This window comes from Phoenix dactylifera, chromosome 14 (genome assembly GCF_009389715.1).
Source record: "Phoenix dactylifera cultivar Barhee BC4 chromosome 14, palm_55x_up_171113_PBpolish2nd_filt_p, whole genome shotgun sequence".
NCBI lineage: Eukaryota > Viridiplantae > Streptophyta > Magnoliopsida > Arecales > Arecaceae > Phoenix > Phoenix dactylifera.
The window spans coordinates 16,669,333-16,696,366 of record NC_052405.1 but is presented as its reverse complement, the minus strand read 5'-3'; the positions used below and the strand labels follow the sequence as shown (position 1 = coordinate 16,696,366).

The following is a 27,034-nucleotide window of genomic DNA, read 5'->3' as shown; positions in this document are numbered from 1 at the left end:
GAATGCCAAAGGAAAGCTCTAAGGTAATGGGCCAAGGTGAAACTTCCAAACAGAATGATCATATGGAGCCTATCGCTCTCTTGGTTAATGAACATAAGAATCCCCTTTACCAGGACGATCTCGTGTTTGATGGATAAACATACTAAAGAAATAGCTTCTAACCCATAGAAGGAAGTCCCTCAATTACGAGGCCAAGAAAGGCCAAAAAATCTTGGCCTAGCCAAACTATAGCTAAAAATTCTGGCAATGGACCACTTAATGAAGTCCCAGTAAAGGAATATTGGCCATGTAGTTGCTAAAGCAATGCAACCATTTCTTCAAGACATTTTGGATTCTCATGAGGCTTCTAGACGAGACTAGAGGGCCAATGAGAATTATGTGATTTGGTCTATAAAAGGAAGCACCAACTAAATAACTTGTACTTCTCAGAATCGGCTCTTGAAATCAATAGAAATGATATATGGATTATGTTTGATCGAATCAAACATAGTAAAAATAATATGACCCTTGCTAAGATTAGTTAGAATTTGGTTATAAAGACCTTGAAATCTAATATCCAAGATATCATGATAGTCGCAGCAAAGTTGCAACAGACCAAAGTATTAAAAGATATTTTGGTCAGTGCCTGGCTGAAACCAAAGAGTATTGGTCATGGAGAGATTCAAGGTGTCACTAGTGAGATGGCAAATCCGTGCTGATAATAATTCGTAATCATTCCTAAGAGCGGAGGGCAAAAATATGACGGCCTCATAATGTCTACTCATATATATATATATATATATATATATATATATATATATGAAAATTGATAACCTAGTTTTTGTTATGGTAGGTTATCAATTTACCCATTTTTTATTGGACAAAAAATACTTTTATTTTTTGTAACTTTTAGGGATACTTTATATCTTTTTATAATCTCACACTAATTCATCCTCTCAACCTCTAATTAATGCTCTCTTCCTATTATACTACTTTATTCATATTTTGAACATGTGACACCTGTACCACAACAAAACAATTTTACTACTGCCCACAATAAAGGTTTCGGCCCTAAGTCAATAATACAGAGTACGGTAACAATCCTGGTATCGGCCGAACGTGATCCAAACTAGACATGGGCATCGGGCCGTGCCGAGCCCGGCACGGCCCAGGCCCGCCGGGCCACAGGCTAAACAGGCCATGCCTGGCCCGGCCTGTTACTAAACGGGCCGGGCCAGGCACGGCCCGCTTAGCCTAAAAGTTTAGCCCGGCCCAGCCCTAGGCCCGTGGGGGGGCGGGCCGTGCCGGGCCCTGGCACGAGACGGGCCGTGCCTGGCACGGCCCGTATGGCAAAAAAAAATTGCCGTTACGGGCCGTGCCAGGCACGAGACGGGCCATGCCTGGCACGGCCCGTAACGGGTATTTTCAATAGCCGTTACGGGCCATGCCTGGCACGGCCCGTCTGGAAAAAAAAAAGATCCGTTGCAATAACGGCTTTTTTTTGGTTTTTACCCAAAATACCCCTCCCAACAATCATAAAACGGCTAATTTGAGGGGTATTTTGGGAAAAAAATATTTGGAGTCCTATAAATACCCCTTTCCTCCCTCATTCTTACTACACCAAACCAACTCTTCTCTCCTTCTCTACTACTACTATTTCTCTCTTCTAGCAATATTTAGCAAGTGCTCTTCTAGCAATTTAATTTTTAGTTTGCATTTAGCAAGTGTTCAAGTGCTACACAAGAGGAGGTTCTTGTTGAGAAGAGAAGAAGGTTCTTGTTGAGAGCACAAGAGGAAGCTCACAAATCTCGGCTCTACCTCTGCCTCTGGTCCTCTACTCAATTCCTCCTTGTGGTTAGTTTTTATTTTTTGCATTCACCAATTTAGATATATCATCTTTTGAGGAAAGTCATTTTGGCATTCCTCCTGTTTCTGAGGGAGAAGAAACTAATCCCCAACCCCATGTTCCTAGTTCCTCTAGAACTAGTGAACCGAGTGAAGATCAAACCTCTTCTCGTAAGAGGACTAGTGCTGTATAGAATGAATTTGATAGAATTATGGTTGATGGAGTCTGGAAAGCAAAATGTAAAAAATGTGCCAAACTTTATAGTTGTAGTAGTAGTGGGGGAACAGACCATTTAAAAAGACATCAAGAGAGTCATAGGATGCATGATTCTCGTGCTCAAAGTACCCTTAATATACAAGGGGGATCACTTGTAGGTAATTTTGCATATAATCATGAAAATCAAAGAAAAGCACTTGTAAAATGGATAGTTAAGGATGAATTACTTTTTAGTTTATGTGAATCTTTTAATTTTGAAGAATATGTTCAATTAAACCTACAACCTGCTTACAAAAGAACTAGTAGGCGTACATTTAGAAGAGTAGCTATGACTAACTTTTTAGCAATGAGACAAAGTTTAATTGAAACACTCTCTACTTTAAATGTAAAAGTTTCATTAACTTCTGATATTTGGTCAGCATCTGTAGGTAGTAATTGTTTTATTGCTATTACTGCTCATTATATTGATAATGATTGGCAATTAAATAAACGTATTCTTGCTTTTCGTGCTTTTGATTTTCCACATTCTGGGCAACAAATTTCAAATGCCATTTATCAAACTGCTTGTTCATATAATATTAATGATAAAATTATGTCTATTACTTTTGATAATGCATCTAATAATAATTCTGCTGTTACATTATTAAAGGACTCATTGCATCCCATGTTAAATGAAAATTTATTGCATATTAGATGTACATATCATATCTTAAATCTTTCTGTTCAAGCTGGCATGGGCATGATTCAAGATGTGATTCAAAAATTAGAAATGCAGTTTCTTTTATTCATGCTTCAAGATCAAGACTTCAAGAATTTAAGGAACTATATATAAATCATGGTAAACGTTTTAAAAAATTTAAACTTGATGTAATTACTCGTTGGAACTCAACATATAGCATGATACATGATGCATACCCATATAAAAACTTATTAAGTGCATATATTAATGATCGTGGATTAGGCTTTACATTGACTGAAATTGATTGAAATAAAGGAAAAATTTTGGAAGATTTTTTGCTTAGTTTTTATAATGCTACTAATGTTCTTTCTGGTATTTATTATCCAACTTTATGTTCATTTTTACAACAAGCATATATGATTAGTCAAAAATTTGCAGAACATAGATATGATGATGTTTTAATGCCTATTATTGAACAAATGGAATCTAAATGGAATGAGTATTGGGACAAGATATGTCCTATGCATAACTTAGCTGCTGTATTTGATCCAAGAGTTAAATTGAATGGCGTACTAATTTTACTTGATGCATATTGTGAAAATATGATTCAAGATCCTGAACCTGCTAAAATTGAGGTAAAACAACTTCTTTATAATATTTATGCTATATATGATGAAAAAATTCGTGGATCTATATTCTCCGTACAAAGCTCTATTTCTTCTTCTAGTAGTTCTCGTTCGTCATCTATTTTTTTATTCATTACACAGAGAAAATACACACATGCTTCAAGTTCATCTTCATCTTCTTCATCTTTAAGTAGTGAACTAGAATTTTATTTACGAAACGATCTTCAGTCTACATATGATGAAAATCAAATAGAGAGTCTAGATGTATTATCTTGGTGGAAGAGTGTTAAAAATCAATATCCTGTTATGTCTGCAATTGCACGCGATATTTTAGCTGTGCCGATGTCCACAGTAGCATCAGAATCCGCTTTTAGTGCAGGTCGGCGTGTTCTTGATGAAAAGAGAAGTAGGATGACTGGCGAAACGGTTGAGATGCTTCTCTGCTTCAAAGATTGGTTGGATGCTGAGGCGAGACTTCAAGATAAAGGTGGACATGATACAACATCCTCTGATGATGATGATACAAACACTAATGAATAGTGAATACTGATGATTGGTAAGATTTTGATCATTTATTTTTATTTCTTAATTTTTTATAATTGTACATTTTTATTTTTTTAATTGTTAAAGTGAGTCATCTCTATTTTTTCTCCTTTCTTATTATATTCTGGAGGTCAGACCAAGGTCCAAACCTCCCTTCATGTACCATTTTGATTTAAATTAATAAACTGGTAGGCAAGGTCCGCCGTACCGGTACCGGTCGGCGTACCGGTGGCCGGCCGGACCGGTACGGTACCGGTCCGGTCCGGTACGTACCGGCGGGTACCGATCCCGTACCGGCCGGTACGCGGTGGTTTCAAAAACCACAACGCGCGGCGCTGTGGTTCTAAAAAAAAAAAAAAATCGTACCGGTGCGAACCGGCCGGTTCGCACCGGTACGAGGTGCGTACCGGCCGGTACGGGCTCCGAACCGGCCGGTACGGGCCCGAACCGGCCGGTACGCACCCGTACCGGCCGGTTCGGATAAAAAACCGGAAATACCGGTTTTTTATCCGTTCCGGTACCGGTCCACGGCCGGACCGGTACGTACTGGCCCGTACCGGCCGGTACGGACCGGTACGGCATTCCATGCTGGTAGGGGTCTATGCCAAACCCTCACCATTAAGGTGGCTTTGTATTAATAAATCCTTAGTTCCCAATATTTATTAATTTATTAAAAAAAATTATTCCCATTTATTTTAAGGAAGACGAGCCGTGCCTGGCGCGGCACAGGCCCGGTTGAGGCCCTTATGGGCCGTGCCGGGCTGGCTCGCGGGCCGTGCCGTGCTTGGCCCACGAATCGTGCCAGCCCAGGCCCTTATGGGCCGTGCCGGGCTCGGCCCGCGGGCCAGAAATTCTAAACCCAGCTCAGCCCCCTTTTATGGGCTGTGCCTAGCCCGGCCTATTACTATAGCTAGCGGGCCGTGCCTGCCGGGCCGTGGGGCACGGCCCGGCCCAATGCCCACCTCTAATCCAAACTAGAGGTTGGGCTGTAAACCTAGCCCAAATTGCATCACTAATATCCTTCCGCCATCAGAGAGCCCCAAAACCCTTTTTCCTGAACCTAAAACCTCGCTAGCAAGAGAAACCCAGAGGGCAATGGCGAGCAAGAAACCGAAAGCTCCCAAGCGAAAGAAGCCGCAAGACCACTCCCCATCCAAACCCCTCTCACGCCATTCCATCAAGAAGAAGAAGCCGAAGAAGAGCAAAAACCCTAATCACATACCTCTCGGCAAGAACAAAACCCTAGCCGAGAAGATGAAGAATAGAGCGGAGGAGAAGAAGAAAAGTGGAGAAGCCGGCAGTGATACCGTCCTCCTCTCCACTGCTCCAGCGGCCGAGCAGCTCCGCTTCTTCCTCAACCTGTTCCAATCCGCGAACAAAATCAAGCTCTCCCCTCTCGAGTTGGAGGCCTTCAAAGGTAGCCAAACTTCGCTCAAATCATTATAATGTGGAATTTTCCATCGATTTTTTCCTATTTATTTATTTTTGTGTTTAATTATTTGCCTTTTTCGTTTGTAAGATAAAATGATTCTTGGAATTTGTTTGGAATTCTGTGTCTAGTTGATGGTTGATCATTTTACTTATGCCGTCTTTTTTTTTTCTTCAAATTAATTATTTAAAAATATGGCTGACGTTTGATAATAGTACTGTCCACTGGTTTCAAATTTTTTAAAACTATTTTGATGCGCTGTTGAGATATTCATACTGGCTTCTCATTCATTATTTTTCTAGTATTAATCAATTCCTTTTTTTAATGTATTTACATTTTTTAAAACTACAGAAGATTTTTAAACACATCCAGAATCACTAGCATTGCAAATTCATATTCTTTTATTTTTCCAAAATTTGATGAACACTTGACTCTGAATCATTGGCTTCTGAGTGTCTTCACAATATGATGCATGCGTTGATCTTCTAATTAAATTATCTATAGCTACAATTAGGAAGTAATTTGGGGTACATCAAGCATTAGAGTTTTCGTTTTTTGTGTAATTGTGGAGTCTCTTTGGGGAAGCAAATGGAAAACTTAAGTGGGGATCTGGGAAAATGCAGATACTTCCATGGTTAGACTTGCTGAAGATATGGATCAGGATGTGGAGAATTTAAGCAAGCATATGAAGGCTATTTTCGGAACTTTGTGGAAGGAAGTGCTTTGCGAGGGGAACCTTTCGGAGGGAACAATTGATGCAGGGAGTCCGGCAGTACTTATTATTAGCACATCTGCTTTGAGGTCATTGGAGCTTCTCAGGTATAACATTCTCTCTCTAGAAAACACACAGATGAGCTAGTTTTTGCGAGAGTGGATTTATTCAGTCCATTCATTAGTATCACAAATAAGTCAGTGGCAAGTGATAAAATTATTGTCATGGGCATTCTGCATTGGTTATCTTACATGTACTTATTATGTAAAGTAACTGATACACGACCAATTAATATACTTTCTTTGTATACACAACCAATTAGTAAACTTTCTTTGTATTCGTTTATCTGTAACAAATGACATATTATTGGCTGTGAAGAGGTTTGAAACCATTAACAAGAGAATGCCGCCCAGCAAAGCTTTTTGCAAAACATCTGAAAGTGGAAGAGCAGGTTAGTTCTTTCCATGTTTTTTGTTTTTCATTCAATTACGCAGAACAATTTATTTTCTTTTCTTACCCTTAAGTAGTCTTCTATTTCATGAATACTACAGGTTTTACTATATACTTGTTGGTGTTTCCCTTGTGTGTTCTGATTTATAATAGCATTTGGACAATACATGCCTATTTTTGAGACTAGCTTCCTTCCTTTGTCATTGCTGCTATCTTTTGCCCATTTGCTTTGTGTTTGGCATCTCATGTTCTTTGATACAAGTTGCTTGATCTCGAGCAGCTAAGTTTGTTTTGTTAATTACCCTAGCAGAGGCTGGCTTGCTATTTGCTGATGGCCTCAAAATGGTCTCAAGTCGTGACATTTACTGTTTAGCACGTAGTTTTTATAGATATAAAGAAAATGATTGGAAAAAATAAAACCCAATAACATAATGATTTGGTACGATTAAAAGATGGAGACATCGCTTATATGAAATTGTTTATGGATCTTTGTTCTCTCTAATTTTGATGAGCTTCTAGTAAGTTGCTACTAATTCATGCATTGTTGATTCAAAATTTTGATTCACCTTTTCAAGATTAATTATTTTTGAGTCTTTGACTATTTAGTTTGAACTATTTCATTCAACATACCATCTTCAATTTAGGCATCTGTCACCAAATTTATGCTGATCAACCAATGATTGAAGATTAATGCTCCCTTTTGATGGAAAATATTGTATCTAAGAACTAAAGTGCAACTAAAATAATTTGGCTTTTTTTTTTTGTGTTCCTGGAATTACTAGAAGAGTCACATTTCCATTCCTTCCCAAAGACAACGAATCTCTCTAGATTAGTCCAGGGTCAAACAAAGTCTCCCTGACAAAATTTAAAACTTTGCTGATTTAGTGAAGTGGATAGTTCTTTTCTCATAGTAATTTCAATGTCCAATTTCAAACATAACAACTTTAAAAATAAAGTAAAAGAAACTGTCCCTATAATTTTCAGGTAAAGAATAAAGAAAAAAAAAATCACCTTATGACTCTATTGCCAGACTTTGAGCTGAAAGCTCCTAACCTCTAGAACTATACAATATTGGAGGACCCATCAGACGAAGCAAAGGGACTGGGAAGTAGTTAGCAACAGATGGGCAGAGCATTAAGACCCAGTCTCCAGGTTGAAGAGTCACTCTTTCTATTTTTGTTTTCTATTAAATGTATCAAGCATAAGAAGTCAGCTTCAAAAAGATTACCGCAGGATGCTTGTTCTCTTTGAACACTAGGAAGTGGAGGATTTTGAAACTTCTCAAATCATAGGATACTCATCATCTTCACTCAGTTTTTTCTTTGCTCTATTAGATGCAGTAGCCAAGTGATGATAAGGTCAAATAGGAAACTTCCATCCTCAAGTCATGATGCTCTCACAAATCAAATACTAGTCACTATGCATCTGTTGAGTACTTTTTGCAAAAATGGGTGTGAGAATGAGGCCCTAGTCAAGATTGATGAGCAAGAGATACCAAAAAGTGATTAGTTTCATTATTTAACATCTGTTATATAAAATATTGTGGAGATGGATGAAGATATATCTGATAAGATATATCTAATAAAATTAAGTTTGGTTAGATGAAGTGGAAGTGCTTGTGGGTGTAATATGATCTACACAAACATTGGAGACATACGAGAAATATGGGATTATTGGAAATATCGGATCAGCCACAATGAAATATTAGTGCACGATAGAAATCTACATCAAAGTGATTTCAGGTAAGCAATAATTACCCTAACAGGAAATTATTGGTTATTTCATGATGAAAATTTATATTTAGAAACAAAGTACATCAAGTCTGATCAGAATTAATGTGTCATGATCACAAAATAAAAGAGATAAAGTAGCTCACTGTTCAAGGACAAGACTATTGCTAGACATTTCAACACCAAGTTATAAAGCTCTCACCTTCTTTTGATGTGTATGGTTCTTTTATCATATAATATTGTCATCTGTTATTATATATAAAGATTTTAGTAATTAAATATACGTGAATCATCCATATATTCCTAATAATTAGTCAAATCAAGTATTTCATTGCTTTCAAATTTACCTGTTTTTGAATGAGATATTTGTAATCTTTAGAATCTTATAATATGGAGGAAACATCAAACAGAGTAAGATTAGGAAATGGTCAAGAACATGTGGGTCCAAAAGCCTTAAATCTTGTAATCTCCAACTAATCTACAGGTTTGAAGCTTGACCTACTCTTTTTATGTTTATTTTGGGCTCACATGGCTTGCAATATTGTATGATTCAAACTGATAGGCAATAAAGAGGGTCCAAGATAACAAATCATATGTAGTAGAAACGAGAATGTTGAGAGGGATGTATTGTTAAACTAGAATGGATAGAGCGAGGAGTTATCGGAGTTGGGAATCAGTGTTTTCCTCAATTAAGAATGTCTCTATGCTAAAGCGCCTTTCGTATTCAACTTTGTATACATGCTTCGCATTAGATCTTAGCTTAATTTCTTAACTCTTGCTTTTTTTACTTTGTAGGTTGGCTTACTTAAGAGTCGAGTAAATTTTGCTAGTGGTACACCAAGCAGGTAATTATTTTGGAGTTTCTTATTTCAGAAGCTTGGTTATTCTCTTAGTTTTGGATCACACATTTTTTTCTTTTATGTATTGCAAAATGGGACAAAAAATGCACTAGTTTTACATCAGTTGTTAAGGCTGCTGATGCCATGGCCTTTCCTTACCCCAGTGACATACTATTGACTTGTAAAGCCCTACTGTTAGTCTTATCTTTTGGATTCTGGGATTATTGTCCCACATGGGTGAGCAATAAAGATTTGTCAAGATTTATAATCATCTAAAAAAGGCTTGTTTCAGATTTGTATTGTCTCATGCATAACATGAGGCTCCCTAAAAAGCCTTAATGCTGAAATTATGTAAATGCATTGCTCGAGACAAGGCTCCATCGAAAGCCTAGAGGCTTCTTAAAGAAGTTATATAAATTAGGCTTCATTGCTTATAGAAACTTATTTGAAGCAAATTCACAAACCTTAATTTTTATGCCTTATATGGGGGACATACAAATTAAACACTGATTATTTTTCACAACAAATGTGAAAAAATACCTTTTTTTTTTTTAGATGATGTTTTATGCGGGCAAAATGCCAAACTTTGCCTTGGGTGTCTTATGCACAAGTCATATCCTAATATTATACTTTTTGACATGATCATTAATACATACATACATATCTCTAATATAATAGATTTTTTTTTATGCATAGGTTAGACTCCTCGAGGCTTGTGTCTTGCCTTGTGCCTCTTTTTATATATTGGGACTTATTGTCAAGAAGGTCCCATGGAAGGGTTAGGTACACTTTTATGATGAGCTATGCTATTGAACACATGATTAGAAAATGATTGAAATAGTCCATTAGGATTTCTTAATCTAATGATTTTTAATATCTTGAAGGATTCTAGTCTCACATGCTGTGTCTGCACCGGTAAAGTGCTAGCACGGCACATGCCAATACATCTAAAACATGTACACTGACATGCCCATATACACTAGTTATACCTTTTTTCAGTCCTAGGTTACTTTTGATTGCTTTCTATTATTACATTGACATATTATTTCAAACTTTTTTGAGTCATTCAAATAAATCTAGTATCATATATCATATCAAATGCATGTAATCAAGATTTTTAATACTGATTTTAATTGTTTGGTACGGGGCATATTGTACCAACTCTATGGGGCATACAATACCAATCCAGTATGAGGCATATCGTACCAAGCCAGCATTGTACTGGTATGCATGAAGGCTCAGTATGTCCCAAATTAACATATGGTGCTGCTGCTGCTGATCCCAACGTTGTACTGTGTGTCATTATGGGGGTGTACCATACAACCTGATACGAATAAGGTACTAGTATGGTGTCTAGAACTGACACTGCATGTTGTAGGGTCTAGAACTGACACTATACATTTCACACAATAATTGTTGTTCGATGGTCCATTTCGATATGTATACTATTATCTAAAGAAATCCACTGCACTTAGAGAAATTGCAAACAATGGTGAAGACAATAGGTTTAATGTTTAAGATGAATGCTGCATGAAAATACAAATTTCATGAAACATGTAAGGGATGACCCAAGTGAGAAGTACACGTACATAAATGATAGAATCATACAGGATTTAATAGAATGTCAATGTGGTTTTCAGATATCTTATCCAATGCCAAAACAATGAGGTGCATATTGAAGATATAGTTTCCGTGCTATGTGAGATGACTAGTTTATTTCAAACTTTGTGATTCATACTGAGAATGACCAATACAATTACAAAAATACCTGTTAAGGCAAGATGAGGTTGATATCATGAGTAGCCATCACATGGTAGCGGACATGGCTTTGGCTTAGTGTGGCATGAGCTACACATCTGAATCATGCATGTACTCTGTTGGTGGTTATACTTGTCTACGAAGAGTGATGAAACCATAAGAAAAATGTTAATGAATCCTAAATGAAACCATATGGATATGACAGCAAAGATTTAGAGTGCTGACTACATGTAACTGGTCTTCATCTGGATGTATTTAAGACCATTCCTAATAGCCTCCACGTCAAATAGACATGCTTAAAGGACCTAGTGCCTCTTCAAACGTTTATGTTATGAGAAGTACCCATGTCACCAACACTGGCCTGAGTTCTATGATAGACATCCTAGGTTTTGTTGCTTTATCCGAACTCTGTAGTTGACACTAAGCTTCACTTGGACTATGTATGTAGAACTTCACTACTGCTGCCATGGCCCCATAATCATCATCACTGCTGTTCCCATCATATTTGAACATGGGATTTTGCTATCTGAAGGGTTTAGTTTTGGACTCCCATAATCTACCATAGAGACTTTAGGATTCCTTTGCACAACTAAAGACGTTACCCCGGAACAAGTCCTTTATGCTGTATTGTCAGACATTGTCCACACAGTTAACCCGAGACAGGTCCCTCAAATTCAAATTAATATGGTTGTCGACTTGTCGTCATTTGCTATAGAGAAGCAACAGCTCTGAATCCTGAACACTATCATCACATTTTAGGCTTTTAGGAATGGGCTGCATGCTCCACTTCACTTCCCATTCATTACCATCCTTAACCCTTGCCTTTGGGAGCCTTAGGTGGATTACCAGATTCATTAACATACCTTGTAATTTATTTTTAATTTTAATTCAATTCCAAATTAATTAGAGTGCTAAATTTTGAAGGTTCTTAGAGGTTCTCAAAACTTTAGTTGGTGAGATAAACAGGTCTGATTGGGGAAAAAATGTTCCCTTTTAGATTCATTAACTGTACTATTGTAAGTATATCCAAAATGGTTGTAGTTAGGTTGGTTTAGAAAGGTTAGGTTTGTTAAAATTATCATTCTTTGATTCTTCCTTTCTTTGTATAGTATATAACAGAATACATTTCATTTCACCTTAAATGTCTAGCTGCAGCTGCATCTTTAGGACACTGTCAAGCCTAATCGCCAGAATTCTCTTTCTTTCTTTCTTTCTTTTCTTTCTTTGTTGCTTGTATTGTATTGTCACAAGAACACATTTCATATTACTGTAAATGCCTAGGTGAAGCTGCATCCTTAGGATCCTGTCAAGCCTGATCCCCAGAATGTGAAGGCAATCACAAATTCATCCATCCTGGTCAGTTTGCATTTATACTTAAGTCTAGATGTAGATAATATGCATTAGGTCTTTGTATAAATATTTATATAGAAAATAATAAACGATTTATATCCTCAAGGAATTTAAAGACTTAAATCCTTCCTAATGTATATCACTGCCCGCCTGTATATCTCGTCTCTTATTTATATTATGAGATCCACTGAATCCTATCAAGCATTTGCGAGTCAGAAAATCTAATAGATGGGTTCAATGATATGCGGTATCCCCCTCACACTAGTCTAGAATCCGGTGTTTCTTCTTTTGCTTTATATCCTCAGTGATTCTTGAATGTAGACATCTACAAGCAATCTCTTGAATGCACATGTAGCTTCCGGTTCCTTGGTCTCAAGGATTCTAATGCCCAAAAATTCATTCTCATGCAATTTACCAAGTCAAGATGAAACATAGAAAATTATGTAGCAACAATGTATGAATAAGATTGATGAGATAGGAAGGATCCAATTAGAATTGTTTAAGTTAGAGGCGTGAGAGTTGCATTAGTCGAGAATGAAGTGATAAAGGGCTGATTTCAATTGTATAAGCATGTGCAATGAAGATTTAAGGAGTCCTCAAATAAGGAGAGGTTCTCAAATTTATGTGATCATGAAATATGAGAAGTCCTAAGCTAGCTCTAGTGAAAAATGTGAAAAAGAATAGGGAAGGAAATGCTTGCCACCACACTGAAGGTTTCTGATGACCAGAGGATTGAAATGCGTAAATACAATGCCAGGTATCTGGGCAAGATGGTTGTACCTTGAACGCATATTAAGAAATATGATGACAATCTTCAATAATCAATTATCATTTATGCTAAGAAGGTCAATTAGTTAAATGTCTTGACACCCGTCCAGTGTTACGATTGCAGAAAATTTGTAGTCTATGCAAACAAAAGAGAGATATACTGCAACCCAATAAGTTATCTTAAATGGTTCACCTGCTCACCACAATGTGGCCTACCTTCACAATTTAAATATATCAAAACACTTCATATTATATTATAAAAAGAGTGAGAACAAAATACAACACCCTTCACACTTGGAGGGAACAACCCTTTCCGTTTGAAGGTATTGCCCTCCCCCTTAGCAACCACATCAAAGAGATAAACATGAGTTAAGCATCATAAGAACACTTGAAAAATATTAATGAATATCACTAAGCAAGAATAGTTAAGGGACTTTATTTAGTAGCAACTTGAGACTTTCTGTTATCAAGGATGAAAGCATATCTTTATTGAATGCTTATTAAATAGAACTCTTTCCTCTCCATTTAGCTTTGGTCTCTCTCGAAATCGTTGTTGCCTAACCTTGGTTATGACTTCTCTCTTAAACCTTAAGGCTTCTTAATGTTGTTCAGAGTTGGGGGTCCAAAGTGAGGCAAATTTATTATTAGGGATCTAATTTTCAGTTGTAGAGAGGACTTAAAGGATTTTGGCATATCTTCTGTGAATTCTGTTTTTTAGGGTTTAATTTAGCCCTCTAAGCATCAGCAGCTGATATTAAATCTCAATTGTGGACAGTTTTATGCAATGTTGCACTAGCTTTATGCACCACATCCTATTCAACTCAGCCTAGGAAGGTGGTTGAGTGTGGGATGCACTGGCAGTAAAGAAAAAATATGGGGCATGTGGTCTCAGCACATTTGTTGGCTGCAGTAAGAAGGTTGTAACATTATAAAAGAAATGGAGGGAGGAGAAAATAGGGAGAGAAATAAAGAAGAGAAACGAATCAAGGAGACATGAAAAAGGAATAAACTTAAAAAGAGAAAACTAGCTGCCTTGGTTGGGCAGGTCTGTGTTGGTCATCTATCTCACACATTTGGAGCTTTGGCAGGAAGACTCTAGCACTAGTTGGATTTGTTGAGATCATTTTTGGCTTAAAAAAGGAGGAAATGGAAGATGTGTAGGGGATTTTGATGGATTAACAAAATTTTCTTTTCTTTCTCAATTCTTTTATCTCAACTTTGTTCTTTGGGCTTGAGGAGTCACTAGATCATTGCTTAAAACCTGAATTGAATTTCGATCACATCACATATTTCAAATCTGGATACTTTTGTGATTTGATTACCTAGATTACTCCCTTATATTGTTTTTTCTTCTCCTCATCTTTCCTTATCTCTCCTTCTCTTGTTAAGAGAAAAGGATATTTTGTCTCTTTCCTTCTATCTATAATATTTGCAGTGCTTATGTTTTCTCCAATAACCTTAATTCTGTAGGTCCTTATACAATGTTTTTAATTCCCTAAAATAATTAGGTCCTTGTGCAACATTCTTATGTCCTAAAAATAATTCTTAAAAAAATGATTCATTGACTTGGCCTCTTGGTAGGTTGCCTGAGCCACAAGAAAATGAATGTTTCTCACATAGAAAATCCACAACTGACTTGCTGTTTCTAGAGGCTTGATGACGAACACCTAGTTAGTAATTCAATATGCTTGATGCCCATAGAAGAATTCAAGCCACTCGTCAGATTAATTTCTTATCTATTAGGACATGTTGCATGATATGATAATAAATATCAATAGGAGTAAAGGCTGCTAGCATATAAATGCATTGTTAAGCGTTATTTGATTTCTTAAAGTCTACCATGAAAACCATGAGATAAAATTAAGATGGACAGTTTTGCAAATTCAAAAGGCAACTAGGCCATGATTAAATCACCAAAGTTTATCTTGTTTTGCTCATAATCAAATAAATTACTGACAATTAAGAGGTTTGCTGATTTATATTATTTGTGGATGATATGTTAGTTTATTGGATGATTAAATGTGTGAATTCTAACTCAGAATTTACAAAGTTTGTAGGATAAGGATCTAAATCTCGGAGTATTAATTAAATTTGATGAATTGCAACTTTTATGGGAATAGAAATAACGCGATGTTTGTAATGAATATCTTTGTGGCCAATAATTACCCATTGGAGATACTTTTGTCCAATGTTATAAACTTCGAGGTTTGATTTGTTGACCCACTTGATCCATCATCCAAAAACATCTAAGGGTTGGCTCAATATAACCATGTATTAGGATTACTTGCTTGACTAGTTGATGGTGGCTGTTTGGGGTAAACTAGTTTTATCTATTTAGGTCAATAATGTAAAAGGTTAGTAAAGAGTAAAACCATAAAGGGAAGGGCACTATCTCCTTATTTATATTGAAGACCATTCTCCTTGCACATTATGCTTACCTTCTCTTGCTTCTCTTTGCTATCGTTGCCAATGTTGGCAAGACTATCTGATTGAGCATCCTCCAATTTGGAAAGGTTGAGGTAAGCTTTCCTTTGCTTTCTTCATTGTCTTCTTTCCTAACCATTAGTTTCCTATCGACAACAGCAACGGATGTTGCATTGAGCAGTTGAGGCTGGAGGCCTTGTATTGGAGGTGGCAAAGTGCACAAGAGGCAAATTCCTTGTCTCTCTTGAAGCTTTGAACCTTCTCATCATTGAAGACCCTGACTAATGGGTTTGCTAGGAAGGAGCCAAATCCTCGACATTAGCACGAGCAAAGAGCACATTTCCATCTCTGACATGGGAAAGGTGATAGTTGTTTGTGGTCAAGGGGGGTTAGGGTAAAAATATATAAATAAACTATAAACCAGTTGACTTGCAGTTGAATAATGGACACATGACTTGGCAATCAATATTGTTTGACCCCATTCGTTGTGTTTAAAATATTATAATTATGTTCTTAAGTCATACCCAGAACAATGTAAAAGTAGATGAATTGAATAAAATTTCAATAGTAGTTGAAATGAAAGGTTAAGTTTTAGCAATTGCAACATGTCAGTGATGCTTTGTGTGGGAACACAAATCTTGCCCCTTGGAACAAAATTCCCTAGGGAGATATTGGATACACATTAGTGAATGATTATCAAGCCAAATTCCCCTTACTAGGGAGGGTTTTATCTTGCTCATGACTTCTTGTAGGCTAACCAATCTTTCGCTAATTACTTTTGAAATTACGGCACCTTTGATTGTGAGACCTTATTCACAAATGTTGGAAAGAGGACCAGTATATATTACAAATTAAATTTGATATATCAAAGATATTGAATTTCATTAATTTACCTCATACTTCATGGCATAACTATGGAGGTAAGTATCATTTACATCCAAAATTGCAGTATGGCTCGAATTTGTGTCCTTGGAGAACTATTTTCATCTTGAAATTGAGTTACTCATTTTACTGATGAAAAGTTTCTTTGAACTTTCCAGCTTTTAGTTTCCCTAGTTTAACAATAGTTAGGTTGATCTTATTTTTAATTTACTAAGTTTAATGTTGTGGATTTTGATTTTGCTTTGGTTGGGCTCAAAAGAACTAAATCCATCCTGCTTTGATTAGGTTTGGAAGGCTAAAGCAGATTTAATTTGATTAGGCTCGAAAAATAAATCCAATGCTTAATTTGATAAAGGTCAGATGACTAATTAGTTACATTGTCTAGACTTTAGGATTACATTACGTTTTCTGCCCTAGGAACTAAACCCATTGCATTTGGCTTAGGTGCAAAGGATTACTGTAAGTAGGGGTGCTATCTGATACGTGGACCTAGACCACATGGGTTTTGGATCTTTTGTTCCATATCCGGTCCATTGAAGGATTATGTTAGGTTCGGGATTGGATAATAAAAATATTGCAAGATCTATCATGTCTTCAGTTCGAGTGTGGGTATGTTAAATCTGTATCTTACTCGATGTGCATTGGGTTTGGGTCTATGTGGACAGGTCCAGGTTCTCATCAGCTGCGAAACAATATAACTTGAGCAATTAGTCAAGCTAAAACCATCCATGATTTGATAAGTTGATCATTGAAACATCCAATTACATGCTCAAAAAATTAAATCATGGACAATAAGCAGTTGATAGTTGACTATATAAGAATTATTGACTAAAATTTGAAATGATTTGACACGAACAACAATTACCCTAACATGTTCTAACATGTGATTGTTTTTATTCTTTCTTCCCGATTAAGTTACAAAACAATGTTTCATATGCCAAGAATTTAGAAATTGAAGGGTATGTAAATAAAACCAGCATTATATATGTGTATAAATATGCCAGATAATTGGTCAAGATGGGGTTTGGTCAGGTCTAAAATCCTCAAACCCAGACCCAACCTGAAATTTTACTTTAGACACATACCAACCCATTTACATTCATTGGGATCCATGTTAGGTCAGTTCCAGATTGATACCAAGTTTGCGGGTTGGTGACAACCATAATTCTAAGTTGGGTTTAGCTACTAAAGAGCATTTAACTCATTTGCATTTTGAGTAAAGCTACAACCAAGGTCTGCCGTGTTGATACTAGAGCCCGTATCTAGAGTTGCAAATGGGCTGGGTCAGATCGGGTTATGAGTGACCCCGATCCAACTCGATTTCTTGTTCGGATCCTAATGTTGGACCCAGACCTAACCCAATAGAAGATCGGGTCGGGTCGGGTTGGGTCCATGGCTACAATTTTTGACCCAATGGGTCATTCTAGTTGGTTTGGATCTATGTATAATTTGGTTTTAACCCAAAACTTTGGGTCTAGGACAGGTCCGAGTTGGGTCTGGTTCGGGTTTCTATTCTCTTCAAACTGCTCCCTCTTCTCTAGGCTAATAGTAGAACCCCAAGACGACTTGCCATCCTTATTGTGCATCTTCCTCTTCCAAATTACAATGGATGCTTCAATCCGGTTTTTAAGGTCAAGGACCTTGTGCTCCATGGACAAGTCCATTGATGATAGAAATTCTTTAGGGTCGAGCACTCCAACAATAATGCTCTTGTAGATTGCATCTCCAAGGCTTGACTTCCCATTCTTTCATAAGGAGAAAAAAGCCCAACTTAGGAAATAGATATCATTGACAGATAATTAGAGTGAGCATGCTTCTTTTTCTTCTAACAGTAGTGAAGATTAGAAAAACTAAATAATACTCTCATAGGTAGGTTCCTCTAGAAATGGAACATATATTGTCAGAAAGAAAAAAGATTGGTTTTTTACTAGTTAGATGTTTGATTATCTGGTATGCAGACGGATGGTTCTCTAATAAACTTCATTGAAAATGATAGGGGACCAAGCAAAGCGTTGAAGATGTAATTTGCTATCTAAATAATTTGCAAATCATTGAATATGACACAACAGAATAGTCCTTTTTACTATTTATATATGATTAAAGTGACAATTGGACTGAAATACCGGAGTCAGAAGAACATGCACAAGGATCACTCAGGGAAGAAGCATGACCTATCAATATCAGTTACCACCCTAAAAGGTTGGGAGGGGAAATATATAAAATTCTTGCGTAGATAAAATGAAAGGTTGTATTCAAACTTATATAAAATTAACCAAGGTAGAAGAAAAAAAAATATGATTTCAGAGTAAAGTCTAATTACACAAATAGTTCATGGGCTCAAATGGTTTACTGGGGTTCGGGTCGAGCCGTAGGGTTTGAAACTCAAAATTACCCAAATTTCAATGGATCGAGTTGGGTCGGATCAGGGCAAAATTCAGAAAACCCAAATTTGGCCTGGAAAATGGAATGGGTCCCATTTTAGAATCCGACCCAACCCCATGCATTCTTTAAAATGGGTCGGGTTGGGTCGGGTCTAAGTAGGTCAACCTGACCCATTTGCAGTCTTACCCATACCGGTTGGCCGGCAGCATGGTTTGTCAAAATCGAGGTATTTTATTTTTTATTACTTTTTGGGATTTCCCAGCTTTTTTTTCTTGTCATTTGTTCTCAAATGCTTAGCTCCTCTCCTCTTTCTTAGCAACCACTGTGACATCACATGATGGTGCGTTGAGCTAAGAACTAGCCAGAAACCCATACCACTTTTGGACTATCCAGAAGCTTGGGAACATAATCCATAAAATAGTTGGACTAAAGGACCTAAAGTGACATCTTTGGAATCATAGTCCATAATTTCTTACTGCACTTGAACTTCAGTACCTAAAGAGAGAATGTTGCTAGCTCCATTGTTTACAATCCTAGTTGGTGACCTCTTCGAAAATGTATCGTCTAATCCCAGCTAAACCAACTTTGGACTGCCTTTTGAGTCCAGGCGACTGAAATGGATTTAGTCCTTCAAGCTTAGCCAAAAAATTGACTTTACCTCTTTGAGTTCTGCTTGTGCAAATAGGGCTAGTCTTTTGAATCTTGTGAGGTAATGACTCTAATCAGAACAAATCATTGTTGGTTTTCAGCCTCATCAAAATCATCATGTGTTTAGTCTTTCAAGCCTAATCAAAGCAAGATTGACCTCCCAAACAAAGCTGATCACCACATTTAGAAACAAGGTATACACTAAGTAGATTGACCTAAATATAAGCAGAAAACTGAAACTTTGGATGTACAGTTGACATTCAATCGTTAAATTGAGGAAGTCGAAATAAAGATTAAAATTTTCTTCAAAATCCTTGATGAAATGCTTATCCACTTTTGGTATTATCCAATCCATGGTTTGCAAGTACTGATTTCAGTACCCATACTAGTGCCATGCTTGTAGAGTGTTGGTACGGGTTGATTTTTGGTATTGACACTTGATACACCCCTTGTACAGTTTGATATTGGTACGATACACTACATGCTTGGTTCGGTGTGGCATAGCAACCATGATCCAAACTAAATAATTTTTTTATTGATGTGTACTAGGAGTATGCTCCTAGCATGAAATGTTAAGTGACTTAATGGAATTCATTTTAATTTTAAATTTGTTCTCTTAAACTAGTCTGTTAATTCGGGGTACCTAAATTGCAGGGTTAATGGACAGAAGATCAAGCCATAGACCCGCATAAACTAAGACCATTTGTCATAGGATGAGTTTGTTGGGTTCATTAATAACTAATTGAACCATGCATCCTATATCCACTTGATAAACATTTCCTGCTGTGGCTCATATTTGTCATCCCTCTGGCATTTATTAGATAGCATCAAGTGAGGTACTTTGTACGGGTGAGAACATTAGGTAGTAACAGTTTAAATACTTAAGCATCATTGACATTTTTCATTGTTGCCATGTCACTGTCTTTTAGGAAAGGAAGTATTTAGAAAGTGGCCTTTTTGATTATATATTTTAAACTGCTTGCTTCCATTGTTGAAACAGTCCAATGGTTCGATAGGTTCTCCATTGGGGTAGTAGCAAATGGAAAAATTATTGAAGTGGGGAAATGACATAAGAACTAAGGCTGCAATTTGTGCATGCAGGTTTAGTATAAAAGCTATACCTGACCCAACCCAACCAAGAAATTCTCAGCACTAAACTGAACCATCTCCAAAATTTTGCACTTAAACACAGCAGGTTCGCTTTGTTAGGGCATATTCATGAAGAGCCCAGCTTAGATTAGATTTGTAGCTTTGTTGCAAAAGTATGGGCAAGTTTAGGTTTAGAAGAGTAAGCAGCTTGGGTTGGAAGCCCCACAAAAGTTAGGGTCTAGGTTAAGTTTGGATCAGGTTATATTTCCTGTTATGAAAACTTATGTTGGGTTAAGTATGGTCAGGTTAGTCAAGTTTCCAACCTAAATCGGACCTTGGTTGAAATACGGCTATTGTTTTTCAACCCAAATGTAACCTGGTCAGGTATACATTTGTCCAGCCTAGCCAAACTATGGGTTGGATTGAGTTGGATTTGGGATAACCTGGCTGGAGTTGCACCCCTGATAAGGACTACTGACTGGAAATTTTCAGTTTCCAGATCTTGGTGATACAATTAAGAGCATGATAACTTCGAAATATTAGTCAGTGGGATGGATTTCCTTGTGCATTTTGTCAACTGTGGTTGCAGCTACCGCATTCCAGTATAACATATTGAATATTCAATCTGTTGCCATTTAGTATGTCTTTGTTATTTACTTCATGATACCTTATTGTAACTTGAGATGTCAAGGTTACATAGATACACTTGGAAACACACAGCCTGTAAGATGGTCCCTCTTGTCTCTCTCACACGCTATTGCCCGAAGAAGAATAAATATTTCCTATCTGGTTAGATGGGGTGCCCCCTGATTTTGTCTGCATAATTTCATTTCGGATGTCAATAATGTTTCTTCTAAATGCTAGTCATAATTTTTTTCTCTCTCCAGGATCAAGAAGTTAATTGACATGGATGCATTGTCCCTTTCACGCCTTGCTGTGGTTGTTCTCGACATGCACAGAGATGTGAAGGGTTATTCACTGTTGACACTACCACAAGTCAGGTTGAACTATGAATTCCTTATACATGTCCAAGTCCTTGCACTGTTTGAGGAGATTTAATTGAATGCAACTTAAACATGCCTTTGAATTTTGTCTTTGCAGTGCTGAGTTTTGGGACTTGTATAGAAGTCATTTACTTCAAAGACTTCTTCAAGGTGACACACGGATATGTTTATACGGAGTGATACCTAGCGGTCAGATTAAAAAAGTGGTTAAGGATAATGAATGATTACCAGCCTATTTCATACATGTGATTGCAATTTGTTGCAGCGGTTAACATTTACCTCTCCTGCAGATTTTTTTTAAAAGAAGTTTGTTGTCTGTTCTCTGTACCTGTGTTGAATTAAATATTGCAATTCAGGTAATCTTGTGTAAAAATAATATTTTCATGCCTTTCTGGATTCTTCCATATTTCATTTAGCTTGATTCATAAATGAAACTTTATATATTTTGAAATCTAACAAGTATGCATGTAATATGTTAACTTTTGCATAATTTTTAATCAGTTGATGGCAGCAACTATATGACGGACTGTTGCAATCTAATTATGGTTGTACATCTATTTTCACATACTGTTTTCTTTTTATTTACTTGTTTCATTTCTATTAATTTTAGAAGGTTCAAGTTTTGCATTTCCCAATTCTCAATGGTTGCTCTGCTCTTGCTTGGACATCTGGCCTTCTTCAGACGAAGTACCTGAGCCAGTAGTCCAAGCCAGCCCAAGTAAAACTGGGTTCGTTCTAAGAAATTTGGGCTAAATTTATGTTTGCCCAACTCAGCCAGAATTCTGTCCTGTTTGGTCAGGTTGCTACTTGCATCTTTTAAATGGTGTGACTCAAATGTTGTCACATCTATGGTTGCGTGAGAAGATCATGCAATAGTGATTGAAATGATCAAAATTTTCAGAAAACAGAATCATGGGGAGTGTATAAAAAGTTGAGAGGATGTTTATCTTCCAAATCCTGTATATTAAGATGCAGTTCTCCTGTATATCAAATTGGCGTATAGGGGTATGTCTTGCATGTGATATGGGCATGGAAATATGACATCAGGAAGTTCCATGTTAACTTGAATTGCTTAATGTGGGGAAGGTAACACTGGAAGGTATGCACATAATTGGATGCTGGCATAACAAAACACTAGTTCAATAATTCTTAAAGTCAGTCAATTCTTTCTCCAGTTATTCTAAGAGTGAAATTATGGAGATTCAATAATTTGAAGCAGCAAGGTACCCAATAGAGAATTTGCTCAATTCTTTTTAATACATGTATTTTTCTTGTTTTTTTGTAATCAATAATACAAGTCTTTGATACAGGCATGATGATACAGAGTACTAGCATTTGATGTTCGGTTCCACAAGGCCGAACCTACAGCCCACAATATCGTGCTTCACATTGCAACCATGGTGATGGAAATGCCACAGCGATTAAAAAAAGATTAAGATATTAATCTCCAAATTAATTAGAGATAACTTTTTCCCTATGCTTTCACTAGTTGTCTCAAAAATTCTGCTAGGTGCCAATAGCAGGCCCGTGAACCAATAGAGTTCTTATCTTCTAGAATGTCATGTGGAACTTTTGCTTGGTTTCTTTTTACTCTTTCTCTTTCTCTGCCATGGCTTTGTCGCCACATGGATGAAGCCAGTCTAACCACTCCTCAGAAAAGAACGAGGCTTCTCTTTTGCTTTCTTATCTCTAATCCTTTGTGGTCTTTTGCTTGACCAATCCACTCAAAAGGCTCATGAGATTGTGTGGTAGGTAGTTTTACAGGTTGGAGGTTGGTACATGTGAGGAAGTGGAGAAGCAAGCAGAATCTTATGATGAGATTTGTCGGCTAATGATAGACATCTTTGTTTAAGTGTAGTTGGGGGTGTTTAAATCAGTTCTCCACTTACCCAACCATTTGGCATGGAAATGAAGAATAAATACAAGCATCAATTGGATGTGAATTTTATTATATTCACCAAAGATCATGCCTAACTTAGTCATGCTAATCTCTGCTTGTGTTAGAAAGGCACCTGGTATAATCGAGGCACATAAAACCGCTGATGTAGTCCAGATCACAATGTTAGATTTGTGTGCCATTTTCGATGCCTTAGACCTAGATCTTGCCTCACCTTCTTAACCGTTTATTATCACTGTAGGTGCCACTTTGAGAAGGATGATAGGAGTGAAGCAATGTTTCCTCAGAGAAGAATAGGGAAATTACATGAGAAACCACATCAAGCCATTGGTAATTTCTTTACTCCGTTGCATGTACACTCATGGTTACAGTGTAGTTTCATGCATGGTACAAGATTGCTGATAAAAGGATGAAATAAACATAGGAAAGGGGAGGTGCTTTTTGAGGAAATAAAAAAAGGAATTAACTTTGTGACATGTAAAGCACTTGCTCGCAAGGTATCACATCTTGCCCCTTGTGTTTCCTCATAATCTAGAAAAAGAAGAGAAAAGGGAGGAGGGAGGGAGGGTGTGGTGGGGGGCGGGGTGGGTCATTAAGTATCATTAGTTGTGCTCTTTAAGCAAACTTAATAACTACTTGCAGTGGTTAGAGGGTGTAATTTAAGACTCTTGCATATGTTTGAGCCCCACAATCGATATTAATTTTTTCCATCAAATAATATTATGTAAAAAATAAAAAAAAATATAGAATTGAACTTCACATCCAATAATATCTTTTCATCAAAATAATATTACATAAAATTTAAAAAGCATACCACATTCAATATTAATTCTTTTGCCAAACTAATATTGTATAAAAAATCAACAAATATAGAATCAGACTCCACATTCAGCGTTATATTTCCCTCAAATACTCCTATATAAAAATTAAAAACATATAGAAAAGGGAATATATATTATGTTATATATACAACATAATATATATTTTAGAAATAATTTATATAAAAATCCAAAAAAAAAAGATCTTGAAAGTAAGTACCCAATCCATCTTTTATTTCTAATGGTTATACAAATTTAGACCAGGTTCTTGCTCATCTTGCTTCTCCCTAGTAATTTTTTAAAATTGAGGAGAATGGGTCACCATGTTAATTGCTTGGAGCTACAAGTTAAGAAAATTAAATAACAATAAAATAATTAAGAACATATGGTTAATAGATTTTACTCATATTTATTTTGTTATACAATATTGTAGTTTTGCTTATTTCACTACCATTTATGTGGCATCTAAGCAACAAATTGTAGTTTCAAAACTAAAAAACTAAAGGCAAAAGTCATTGGTTATGAAACCAATCTTTGTGTAGTAAATATATGAATAAGACCGTATAATCCAAAATGTATTAGAATATTCAGCTAAAGAGTTTTTGTGAATGATGGACCAACGTAAATAGATCTCCTTAGCTTATTTGAATATGTATCTTCATAAAATCTGACAATAGTAGGGTCTTATTACAACCTAAGCAACATTTATCTATCGTGGCACAATAATATTAGCTAGAATTATTTGATCAATAATGAAATATTAATCGGAAATATTGAAATAATTATATTTTCTTTTACACAGCTTCTCACCTTAACTTAGCATACATACTAAATAGAACCAATTTATCTTAAATATATTCATTTTGAAATTTAAATATGTTTAAAAATAAAATAGTTTAAGAAAAATTTAGAAATTTGAAAAAGGATGTTCCAAGTAAGTATCAGAATGTTGAACCGTAATGGCTACCGAGATTGAGTAAGGATGCAAGGCATCCTATTTCATGGAAAAATCTAGACACTCCCTATCTTATAGGATTTAAAATTTTACTTGGATGGTTTTCTTCTAAATACTAGCAAATGTTGATGTGCATCAAAATTGGACCAAAGATTTGATCCAATTTTCTTAACAATTCTTGGTGGCGATTTAGGATCTTTGGCTACTTTATCCAAGACATAGCAAAAAGAGGAAGCCTAAGATCCTTTATCCATGATATTTTTTCAAATTGAAATAAAAAGAAAAAAGATCAAAGATTAAGGTAAAAAAGAAAAACAAAAAGATGATCTTAACAAAATCTGCATTCATGGAAGCAAAGATTATATCAGATTTTCTCAAGATTACATTAGAGTGTCACCATGTCCCAATGAGGGTGCAAGCTATTGAGTTTATTTGGCCAGAAAAAGATTATGCAAACACTCAATCGAAATATCTCTCATCAAATGAAGACTAGGAGTTGTGGAGTAGCTAGCAATGTATTTGGGAAAAGGAAAGAAAAATTGAGAATCTTGTACTCAAAGAATGGATAAAGCAATGTTGAGAAATAAAAATATAGATAAACGGTGCATGTGAAGAGATTTTAGCGCACCCTCACTACACTAAGAGATGTGAGGTTTGTACTCACTCCCTTGTAGGGTGAGCATCAGGTGCCCCTAAAAGATGCTTTTTTGGGTGGTGTTCGTTATTGTACTTGTAGAAATGAGAAAATTCAGCTCTAAGGTGGATTGAATCTAGGATTTTGATAATAATTTCTTGGAACTTTCAAGGGGATATGGAGCAAAAGGATTTGGTCCTATCTTCCCATTTGAAGTCGAATCGGATTCCAAAGGAAGAAAAAGAGGAAATAAAGTAAATCTAAACTATTAGACTATAGTCTATACGTTTAAACTATGAAACAAAGGATCTAAACTAAGAAAGACACAACAAATAGAAGACCTGTAGAAATTTATCCATTAAAGCAAAAGAATTCATACATTACATAATTTCATAAGCAAAAACAACAAAATTCAACACAAAAGCTTATTGGATCAAAGGTCATAGTTGAAGGTCTTCTCCTTTGGAGGAAGGTGGTCCTTATGCAACCGCTCTCACGCTCCTCTTGGTGTAGCACTTAGCTTGCTAGATCTTGGATAATTCAAAGCTTGATGAAACTAGATCTACTAGATTGGAGAGTAGATCTAGAGGTTTGAAGGCAAGATCTAAAAGAGGAGAGAAGAGTTAAAAGACTCTATTTGGTAGAGTTTCCCCTTCTTGTCTCTAATTTATCTTAAATTCTAAGCCTAAAGGAACTAATAGAATCAAAAGATTAACAAAAGAAGGATCTCTACTTGCGTGGAGTGGGGTATGTATAGTTGTTGAAGAGTAGACCCTAAAACTATAACCCAAATATGTTAATTGTAATGCATTTTTTTTAAAAAAATGCAACTTGGAGCTATTTGAAAGTTGTCATTTCTTCTAAGAATCTAAAGAAAGAAATTGCTCCATTTTTCATAGGATATTCATGAACACTCATAAATTTTCTGGAATTTTCCTAACATTTGGCTCAACGTGACAAGATGCTTAGAACTACTTTTACCTTGGCACCTTAATTTGCAATTATTATGGGCAATGCAATATTAGAAGGAAAGATGCTCAGATGCTACTTGTAACTTGCCATCTTTATTGAGTCCTAGCTTATTGAAGGAAGAGATGGCAAGTTGCAAGCAGCTTGAACATCTATTCTTCCTGTATTGCATTGCACATTATCATACAAAGGCTGCAAAATCCAAGCATCCTTTTTACAATGAGCAAAGTCTTCAAGAAAACTTTAGAAAGTACTATCAGTGATCATGATTAGCTTATGAATAGAAGAGTAGCTGGATATATATACAAAGAAAAAGGAACAAATCCCACACAATATGCATCAAGAATGAAAAATATATTGTACATAATTAAATCCTATATAATATGGCAAAATTAAATTCCACACAA

General features: G+C 36.3%; 1 protein-coding gene across 1 annotated transcript; it reads left to right on the top strand.

The window, feature by feature from the left end:
* Window positions 1-4,889: 4,889 nt before the first annotated feature.
* LOC103696800 (protein CMSS1) lies at window positions 4,890-21,841 on the top strand. Its single transcript, XM_008778517.4, has 6 exons — window positions 4,890-5,306; window positions 5,942-6,137; window positions 6,409-6,481; window positions 9,006-9,055; window positions 21,238-21,351; window positions 21,452-21,841. Exons 1-6 carry the CDS (start codon window positions 4,985-4,987, stop codon window positions 21,576-21,578), a joined length of 882 nt encoding a protein of 293 aa, XP_008776739.2. The 5' UTR covers window positions 4,890-4,984; the 3' UTR covers window positions 21,579-21,841.
* The last annotated feature ends 5,193 nt before the right edge of the window (window positions 21,842-27,034 follow it).